Below are 10,807 nucleotides of genomic sequence, written 5' to 3'. Positions count from 1 at the left end.
GATGCAGAAGGTGTTAAAGATATTCATGCCATGAATAAGTCGACAGGAAACATATGGAGAGTGAGACACCTACAGTGGGGCAAAAAAGTATTTAGTCAGCCACCGATTGTGCAAGTTCCCCCACCTAAAATGATGACAGAGGTCAGTAATTTGCACCAGAGGTACACTTCAACTGTGAGAGACAGAATGTGAAAAAAAAATCCATGAATCCACATGGTAGGATTTGTAAAGAATTTATTCGTAAATCAGGGTGGAAAATAAGTATTTGGTCAATAACAAAAATACAACTCGATACTTTGTAACATAACCTTTGTTGGCAATAACAGAGGTCAAACGTTTACTATAGGTCTTTACCAGGTTTGCACACACAGTAGCTGGTATTTTGGCCCATTCCTCCATGCAGATCTTCTCGAGAGCAGTGATGTTTTGGGGCTGTCGCCGAGCAACACGGACTTTCAACTCCCGCCACAGATTTTCTATGGGGTTGAGGTCTGGAGACTGGCTAGGCCACTCCAGGACTTTCAAATGCTTCTTACGGAGCCACTCCTTTGTTGCCCGGGCGGTGTGTTTTGGATCATTTTCATGTTGGAAGACCCAGCCTCGTTTCATCTTCAAAGTTCTCACTGATGGAAGGAGGTTTTGGCTCAAAATCTCACGATACATGGCCCCATTCATTCTGTCCTTAACACGGATCAGTCGTCCTGTCCCCTTGGCAGAAAAACAGCCCCATAGCATGATGTTTCCACCCCCATGCTTCACAGTAGGTATGGTGTTCTTGGGATGCAACTCAGTATTCTTCTTCCTCCAAACACGACGAGTGGAGTTTATACCAAAAAGTTCTACTTTGGTTTCATCTGACCACATGACATTCTCCCAATCCTCTGCTGTATCATCCATGTGCTCTCTGGCAAACTTCAGACGGGCCTGGACATGCACTGGCTTCAGCAGCGGAACACGTCTGGCACTGCGGGATTTGATTCCCTGCCGTTGTAGTGTGTTACTGATGGTGACCTTTGTTACTTTGGTCCCACCTCTCTGCAGGTCATTCACCAGGTCCCCCCGTGTGGTTCTGGGATCTTTGCTCACCGTTCTCATGATCATTTTGACCCCACGGGATGAGATCTTGCGTGGAGCCCCAGATCGAGGGAGATTATCAGTGGTCTTGTATGTCTTCCATTTTCTGATGATTGCTCCCACAGTTGATTTTTTCACACCAAGCTGCTTGCCTATTGTAGATTCACTCTTCCCAGTCTGGTGCAGGTCTACAATACTTTTCCTGGTGTCCTTCGAAAGCTCTTTGGTCTTGGCCATGGCGGAGTTTGGAGTCTGACTGTTTGAGGCTGTGGACAGGTGTCTTTTATACAGATGATGAGTTCAAACAGGTGCCATTCATACAGGTAACGAGTGGGGGACAGAAAAGCTTCTTACAGAAGACGTTACAGGTCTGTGAGAGCCAGAGATTTTCCATGTTTGAGGTGACCAAATACTTATTTTCCACCCTGATTTACGAATAAATTCTTTACAAATCCTACCATGTGGATTCATGGATTTTTTTTTCACATTCTGTCTCTCACAGTTGAAGTGTACCTCTGGTGCAAATTACTGACCTCTGTCATCATTTTAGGTGGGGGAACTTGCACAATCGGTGGCTGACTAAATACTTTTTTGCCCCACTGTATATAGGGCAAAATGTGGTTGAGCTTGTAACTGAATGTGTGCCTGCAAAAGTAACAGTGTTGTACAAGACGTGCTCGAGATGATCAGATACGAGAAGAAGAGAGCGAGCAACAGGAAACAGCTGGAGGGAAGACGGTGAAAGCGGCTCTTTAAGTGTGTTAAAGGTTGTCAAAAATATCGCTTACACAAATAAATAAAATTGAAGATTAAATACATAAAGGATAGAACCCAGAACATGATAAGTTGAACCAACTTTGAATAATTAAGAGAACAATTGATGAATACATTAGATTACTGAGGCGTAGCAGGGGGAGGAGGTTTTTTTTATACTTTACAGCAGCGGTCCCCAACCTTTTTTGCGCCACGGAACAATATTTTCACGGACCGGCCTTTAAGGTGTTGCGGATAAATTCAACAAAATAAAACTAGTACCGATACCGAAAAAAAGAAGATTTATTCATAACACACGTGAAAAGACCCAGGAAAACCGAGTTAACGATAAAAACACTAACAAAATAACACTGAAAACCGATAAAAACCCTGAAAACCATACATTTCACACCTGAGCCTCAACTCTCGTGGCCCGGTACCAAACGACTCACGGACCGGTACCGGTCATGTTAAAAGAATGTTGGAAATTTGATCAGAATACGGTGAAAATGAGAGAAACAGACATTTTTCTCAGATCATTGTGTTAAATTGTCAAAATCGCCGTGTTCTCTTTAAGACTATCAGCTCTACTCTAAACAACCCTGAAAGCCTCTGCTGACACATGTCATCAGTTCCTTTCTTTCTTTGTAAACAAGGTCGAGTCTGTCAGGTCAGCAATAGTACTTCCTACAGATGACCCATCAGTGTTTATTCCATGACTGTAAACATGTTTCCATTCGTCACTTCAGTCTTTACTCTGAAATACAGGAAATGACATCATGGCTCAAAATCTTTGTCGTTCAAACAATTCTTTATTTAACATTTTTTTAACTTTATTTAACAAAATACATTCAATAAAAACTTCAACTGAAACTGATTTTTAATCCAACCACTGAAAAAAAAGGTAACGACTGAACACAAACACTACAGAAGAACAATTTATAAAGATTAACATTGAACTATAGGAACAGTTTGATTCACAGCCTCATTAGAACTTTAACTTAAACTTAAGGAGAGCCGACCTGAACTCTGTGGAGCCTGATCTCCAGGGTTTTAAGTTGGACTCTGAAACCAGAAGAGGATGTTTCTCTCTCTTCAGATTCGCTGTCGTCCTGTGATGGGAACGGTTTCAGCCCTGCGTGATCGCGCTGATGTTTGCACAGAGCAGATGATGAAGTGAATGTTTTGGCACAGTGGTAACAGTGAAACAGTTTATTAGTAACGTGGGATCGTTTGTGTGCAGAGTATGAACTGAGATTACTGAAGCTCTTGTCACACTGCTCACAGCTGTAGTTTCCTTCCATGTGTGTACGTTCATGGTTGCTACGATGACCTGACTGTGAGAAGCTTTTGTCACAGTGTCTGCACTTGTATGGTTTCTCTCCTGTGTGGACTCGTTTGTGTGTTTTAAGCTGACTTGCAGTGGTGAAGGATGACCCACACTGATCACAGAGGTGCTTTTTGACCCCACTGTGAAAGAGTTCATGTTGTTTTAACTCAGCTGATGTGGGGAAGCTTCTCCCACATTCTTTGCAGTATTTCAGTTTGTCTCCAGTGTGTTTACGTTGATGTATTTTTAGGCTGGCTTGCTGACTGAAAGTTTTTCCACAGATGTCACAACGAAAGTCTTTCCCACCACCACAGCGATGACAGGGTTGAGAAGTGGATCCATCTGTGTCGCTCTGCTTCTAAACAAAGACACAAAGACCGTGTAAGTCAGTCCTTCAACACTTTTATCCTGAAAGTCGCCTGAAATAAAGAGCATCTCTGCAGACGTCCAATTACATTTTACTGTTTCGATTAACACACTCAGTTTACTGGGCTACAATAACTACAATACTACCACCATAATACTACAGCAATACTTATTTAATATTACAGTAACATCTGACTTACACTTAAATGAAATGAAAACCTGAATAATGGCTCAGAGCTACTCTTCGGTGCAGCAGAAGTGCTAACATGCTAACACAATTTAATGAGCAGACTTGTTCCAAACAGTCAGACTGAACTTACAAGAATAAAATAAAAATACAAACCTCACAGTAACTGCACTTGTAGAGTCTCTTTCTGGTGTGGATCTGTTGGTGTTGTCTCAGGTACTGTGGAGTTTTAAAAGTCTTCTCACACAGGTCACATTGATAAGGTCTCTCCTCAGTGTGGGTAAACATGTGGCGTTGTAACTGTGTGTCTGTTGTAAAGTATTTGCCACACTGATCACACCAGTACACATCTTCTCCGGTGTGAATGCGTAGGTGTATATTTCGGTACCCTAGCTGGCTGAACGTTTTTCCACAGATGTCACAGCTGTATGCCTTAATTCCAGAGTGGGTAACTAGATGTCTCTGTAAGTGGCTACTGTGAATAAAAGCTCTGCCACACTGATCACAGCTGTAAGCTTTAACTCCACTGTGGATGACTTGGTGTGTTTTCAGGGAATTCTTCCAGGAAAACGACTTTCCACACAAGTCACAGCTGAACGGTCTCTCTCCAGTGTGGATGAGCTGATGTTGTTTTAGTTTAAACTTCCAGGTAAAATCCTTCCCACACTCGTCACAGGTGTTTTTTTCTCTCTCTTTCTTCTGTGAGGTTTGTCGGCCTCCTGAGAGCGCTGACTTCTCGGTCCACGTTGGTCCTGCAGTGACAGAGATACAAACAGAGGCAGTGAGTGAAATGCAGTCATTAAACAAACTGAAGCTTCAAACTCCCTCCATTAACACTAGTTTTAAACCTGAAGGTGGAGTGTGGCACCAAACACCTTAAAGGTCTCTTATCCCCACCTACTGGTAGTAGTAACACATTATATCCAACCTGCTGTTAAAGATAATTAATCATTGTTCAAACACTCTAAAATCATGCCCATCCCTCCTGCTTGTACACAAATATTAACGCTAACACACTCAGAATAGTAATAAATGTTTACCAGGTCTGTACTTTTTTATATTTCCTGTTTGTTTCCTATTATATATTTCTATAATTGTATAATTTATTCGATAATAATAAATCATATGTAACAGTTACTAGCTTGGTTCAGTGAAGGATGATGTCAGAGTCTGACTGTAACCTGACGTTTTTTTTTTACTTTTACTCGCTACATTTAAAAAAAAAAAAAATCTGTATTTTCTACTCCTTACATTTTCAACACAGGCTTGTTACTTTTGGTTTAAGTCATTTGAGGGGAGTTATTTCATCACTGCGGGCTTCAAAGATCAAATTGATTTGAGCCTAAACAGTAACACATGAAATCCAATCCTGCATCATACACCAGGCTGTGTGGTAAAGTCCTATAAATGGAGCATGTAACGATCACTGTAACACAAACCGTAAATCTTATCTGAGTTTAAAGGTTTAAATCACCGTCAATTTCATCCTTCTATGATTCAGAGTTTGGTGACATCCTTATCATACAGAGTTCCGTTGGCTGAGTTGGGGAAAAGTTCTCAATAGAGTTTTTGAGCTCAGCAAGGAAATCTGTCAGTTCATGGTGTGAGATTATTATATTATCTTATGCCACGTTATACCCCTAATTAAAGATAGTGAAATTATTATGTAGTTTTAGTTTGCATTATTCTCCTGACTTTGAAGAAGGTGACAACTATTACAGTTATTAAACTGATTTGTATTACATTAGACTGCTGATTTATTGTGAATGAGTGATATTGTTTTATGATGCATTATACTGCTGAGGTATAAGAAATACTGTTTTCAGAGAGTCATGGCCTTATTTGTCTGATTAGAAGAGAACAGAGCATACCGGAGAGGTTTTCTGCCCCATCTCATCAGGAGGAGATAAAACAGGGAGCCAAGGCCATCACTTAGGCGCCGTAAGAGAGAAAGAATGTGAATGTTTAGGTTTTATGACTAGGTGGAGGGGGGCTGAAGCTATAAGAATGTGAGAAACACTCAGACGGTTCGAGATCAGGCGGACACCCTCCCGCGCTCATCTCCCCTCCGGATGGTTTATGCTCAAAAGTGTTGAATTGTATGGAATAAAAGATTGTTGATTGAGCATTTATACACCGAGTATTGTCCTTCCTTCAGCCCAAAGATCAAAAGAATTGGGAGATTTAACAATGGACATGGCATGTATGATGCAGTGAAGGCATTTCAAGTGAAGCTGTCACAAATGCACCAGTGCAACCTGTCTCACTTTCCCTGTTGCCAAGTAATGTTGAACCAAGTCGGCGCACTTTGCTGATAAACTGAGCGCACTGAGTTCGCGGCGCTTTGGTGACTGTGAAGCACAAAAAGAGAATTTCAAGCTTCTTTTTTACGTGGAAACTGCACCTGTGCAGATTCAGATGGAGCTGCAGTGTAATGATAGACTCAAGGCAAAGTACGACACTGAATGGCCTGCACAGTTTATTAGTTCCATTCCTGCAGCAATGCCCCAGCTCCGTCTACATGCAGCTCCAACCTTGTGTATGTTTTCATTTATTTTTTCTGGGGTTTTTGCAGCATGTTCATATTTCTAACTTGCATAATTTTGACAGGATATATTTTTATGAAGATCAAAACATTTAAAGTTAAAGTTGATTTTTTAAGTTTATTTATTCTGGAATAAAATTCCTGTCTGTTTTTATTCATATTTCTGTTTAAAAAACATGGTTTTAGTGTGTTCAATAAATGTTTATCTTGTTTGGCACGCAACCTAAAGTGTGCCTTGAGTTTTGCTCCCTGTGCAGTTGAGTTTGACACCCCTGGTGTAGAGGATGGAAATCAGCCAGGACAACTCATGAAACATCTGCAGACATCTGGTTGAATTCAGTTGTGTACATCCACAGAGAGCAGCAGGTCAGCTGATCACAGCCTGTACATTAAGAACATCGACTGGAGCTCTCAATAGAAATGATTGTGAGCTGTGACTCTTTTCCCCACACTGAGCCACTACAGCTGATTTTAGGGTTGAATCCTGCTGAATCCCACTTTAACCTCTTCCCTGCCCATTTTCCTCTTTAGAGGCAAAGTCACCCTCTACAATGTAGGCATTGTATTATTACATGAATATTACATTACATTAATATAGCACAAGGTTCAGTTAGTTTTGCATAATATATATATCAGTACTTCATCTTTTACCCCTTTAAGACCTACCATAGAACCAAGAGCTTATGTTTATATTTTTACTAGAGATGGCACGATACCACTTTTTTATGTCCGATACCATAAATTTGGATATCTGCCGATACCTATATGAATCCGTATTTTTTAATCAACAGAACTGTTTTTTTTTTAATATCTTGCTGTTTTTGTATAAGTTCATACTCAAGTTAAAAAACAAAACACTAAAGCTATTCTGTTATACCTGTATGCAAAAAATACACAGCACCCAAATATTTCATAGTTCAGTAATAGTGATCAATCTAATACACTTAATCCTACTCCATCCTCCCTATTCTGGTATTTTAAGGAGTAAGTAACCTAAATAATAGGGCTCTAAAACTCCCAGCAAAAAAAAAAAATAGATAGGGAATCACCCACCCTCCACTTCATGATGCTTAATCAACATAATCAACTTTAATTTGATGCAGTGTGAAAAAAGATTCACAGAAATCAATTATTTTTCAAGAATAATTAAATAGATTCAACATCTTTCTTCAACAGAATTGCAGACTGCACAGATGGTACCTTCCCAAAGGAAAAAGTAGTAAAGCTTACTAGGGTATATTAGGCTTAGTTACTATATACAGTCATGGACTTCTATACATTTTACATCAGATTAAAACTTTGGGTGTAAGATTCAGATAATTATTTATTAAAATCTAGACATTTTAAATGAGAATAAGAAAGAAAAGGATGTCTTTGTGCCCCCTTTTCCCTGTTAATGCCCTATCGGCCACCCTGGCTAAACTTTGCTAGATCCGCCCCTGCACAGTTACCAGCCGTCAGCTAGAAAAGGATCCTGGTGTAGAAAGTAATATTAAATAAATTCTAACAACAGCTTATCAAGGTTAAACGTGCTGCTGTTGTTCAGCTGCTGGTTTCCTCTTTCTGGCGCGAAGTGGGCAATAAACAAACAAGAGAGACGGACTCGCGACAGAAAAGCCGATCAGCTGATCATGATTTCATGACTGAAGTAGCAGCAGGAGAGGGAGGGGGAGAGAAGAGGCAGTCGCTCCATATATGTTCCATCGCAGGAATGCTTTACAAACATTCAGAGACGAACTTACACACTTGCTTTACTTCTCTCTGGGATAACTTCCTCGGAGATGAAATGCCGGATTGGTAGCGAGGCTACAAATACACACAGCCGCTCTATCACGTGAGCACACTGCTCCGACGTGCTACGGTTATGAGCCGAGTTACGCCATGTCGCAAGTTTTGTGAGGTGCTTTTTTGAAATTTAATGGATCGGATTACATTTTTTATTTCTCTCCGATATCAGATCCAGTAATTTACGTCAGTATCGAACCGATACGATACGTGATATCGGATCGGTCCATCTCTAATTTTTACATGCCCTTAATGCAGGGCTCTAGAGTGCGACCAATTTGGTTGCAAATGCGACCAAATTTTTCAGTGGTGCGACTAAAAAATATATTTGCTTGCACCTGTGCGACCAAATGTTCGGGTAGCAAAAAAAAAAAAAAAAAAAAAATCTGCAACCTTCCCTGTGGTCAACAACAGACACACATTATGCCCCTATCGTGGACTAAACCAATCAGAGATAGTAAGGGGCGGGACCTCTCTGATTGGCCGTGGTCCAGTTGAAAGTGCAGGTGGAAGTGGGAGGTGAGTAGCTTGAATAAAGCGATATCAATTCATTAAATCCTGAATCGACTTTTAAATATAACTGTGTTTTGCCAGAAACGCCAGATTCTCAGATTAAAGCTCACAAAACCATTTCAACAACAACCAAACAGCAAATGAGAGCAGGTACACGGACTCCACACAAAGACGTAAACACAGAGCCAACGCATCAGAATCAGCTTTGTCTTTCTCGGCTTTCTCAGCTTAGCGATCCTGATGCGTCCGGTCCACGCTGTGATTACGTCTTTTTGCGCTGATTCTGAGCTGCAGGTTTTGTCTCTCCAACCAAAATTCACTGAGCCAGCAGCAAAAGAAGCAGCAAACTGCGCTTCACATTTGATCAATGTCGTCATGAATTTTGCTGTTTTGCTTCCACGACTATTAAAATCACACTTCATGCACAGCTAGCTCTCTCTCTCTCTCTCTGTACTTCAAGAACAGTTTCCCGTCTCCAATCTCTGTTTTCTGTATTATTCATTCGCTTATTACCCACCAGTCTACCGCTGTTTACGGCGCTGTGGCTGCTGTCTTTTTCTATTCTTTTTTTCACTTAAATGACATCGGACAAGAAAGCCTATTTTTTCTGTTGTTCAATACTGAAGAAATTTAAACTTTATATGCAGAACATTGTAGAATATTTTGAAGGTTATCTGCTATAAAAAGCCAGACAAGGAAAATCTCCTTCATGTTTTTCTGTGTTTTATTCTCAGTTACTTTCACACAAAGGCATCTGCTGTGATGTTCACAATTCTGAAGAAGTCAGTACTGATAAATGATCAGAATTATAATATTTCTGACTGTCTGAGGCTAAGTTGAATCGAATCGGGACTTTGAAAACCGGAATCGAATGGATTATAGAAATCAGTGATGATACCCAGCCCTAGTGAGCAGCCTAGGCACGACAGAAGTGGATGTAGCTGTAATAGGAAAAGAACTATTGCTAACTTTTCTGTTAAGTTAAGGCCTGATCCTTCTGAAATTCATAGCCAGTGCTCTGACACGGTGTCATCAATCTTTGAATGCTGAAAAAGCACAGTGTATCCAGAAAAACACATTATATTATATAAATTATTATAAAATTTGTGTGCGCCTAACTTTTGTGCTGGTACACCTAACTTTTTAAAGTTAGGCGTACCGGCAAAAAGTTAGTCTAGAGCCCTGCCTTAATGCCATTTTGGGGAGCATTTCAAGTTGCTATACATCAATATGACCATTATATCCCAAATGTTAATAATATCTATGCATTAAGTCCATAGTAACTACATAAAGTGCAAAAAAACTGCAATAAAATACAAAAAAATTTAAATTGTTTTTGTTTTGTTTTTTACACATATTTGTAGTTAGAAAATTGTATCCCTCAAAACTGTAAATTTAAAAAAGTTGCACATTGTTTCCAACCACAGGAAATTTGTTTTTGAGCATTTTTGAGGAAAAACAAAAATAAATATTATAATGCAAATTTGCAAACAAACAGCATGTGCATCAAAATAAACTATTACCAACAGTGCAGTTTGAGTTCTAAGCATCCCAGAAACAATACAGAAAAGAATAAAGTCAAACATGACTTTTAAAAACACCAGTATAGGTGTCGCTGAAGGCAGGTTTTGGCAGGTAAAGTCGGACATGTGATAGTTCGCGCTGGCATCTATTCCAACATAGGAAGTGCTATGAACAGCAAAGCGTGTTTCTGGTATATTATGTTTTTTTGCTGCAAGTGCTTTTTATGCAATTTCTGCAAATACATATGTGGAAGGAAACGTGACCTAGGGCAAGCTGATGGCATAAGATGTAAGTACAACTATTCCTAAATAAAATAATTGTGTTAGCTTAAGTGCAGTTCTACCGGGATTTTAAAATTGTTACGCAAAACGGAGCATTCCTGCTCCAATAGGCCTTAAAGGGTTAATGGAGTATTTCTTAACACTAGTATCTGTCACCTTCTTTGTCGAACTCATTGTTTTCTCTGCAGTGGCTGAGCTGAGTCCAAGTAGCGTAAATGTTCCCCTGCTGCTCCGTCAGACTCTTCTCCTCCTGCTGATCAGCTGGGACACAAAACAGAACTTTGTTAGGCTCCACACTGCACTGAAGAGTCAAAGTGTCTCATATGTTCATCTGAGAGCACAAACAACAAATTTTAGCTTCCCTGGGTGAGCAACTTGTTTAAAACATACACAAAAGGTTTGAGCACCGATACCAAATTCAGCAGTATGGCACACCAGTACCAGGAGAG

General features: G+C 40.1%; 1 protein-coding gene across 1 annotated transcript; it reads right to left on the bottom strand.

The window, feature by feature from the left end:
• Positions 1–2,632: 2,632 nt before the first annotated feature.
• Positions 2,633–10,673, bottom strand: LOC146688089 (uncharacterized). Its single transcript, XM_085439746.1, has 3 exons — positions 10,515–10,673; positions 3,867–4,462; positions 2,633–3,515 (listed from the first exon to the last, which is right to left on the bottom strand). The coding sequence occupies exons 2-3, from the start codon at positions 3,996–3,998 to the stop codon at positions 2,835–2,837; spliced, it is 813 nt and encodes a 270-aa protein (XP_085295872.1). The 5' UTR covers positions 3,999–4,462; positions 10,515–10,673; the 3' UTR covers positions 2,633–2,834.
• Between the last annotated feature and the right edge of the window lie 134 nt (positions 10,674–10,807).

The sequence above is a fragment of the Copadichromis virginalis genome, linkage group LG18 (assembly GCF_057382275.1).
Source record: "Copadichromis virginalis isolate Kocher_CV1m ecotype Utaka linkage group LG18, C_Virginalis_male_GT1.1, whole genome shotgun sequence".
NCBI lineage: Eukaryota > Metazoa > Chordata > Actinopteri > Cichliformes > Cichlidae > Copadichromis > Copadichromis virginalis.
Note: the sequence above shows the minus strand (reverse complement) of the source record. Positions and strands in the feature narration are given on the sequence as shown.

Bases quoted from the DNA above. Each gene is read 5' to 3' on its own strand.
- LOC146688089 (XM_085439746.1), bottom strand. From the start codon at position 3,998: ATGTTTACCCACACTGAGGAGAGACCTTATCAATGTGACCTGTGTGAG. The intron at 3,516-3,866 runs GTTTGTATTTTT...GTCTTTGTTTAG, and splicing joins ACAAGTGCAGTTACTGTGAG to AAGCAGAGCGACACAGATGG.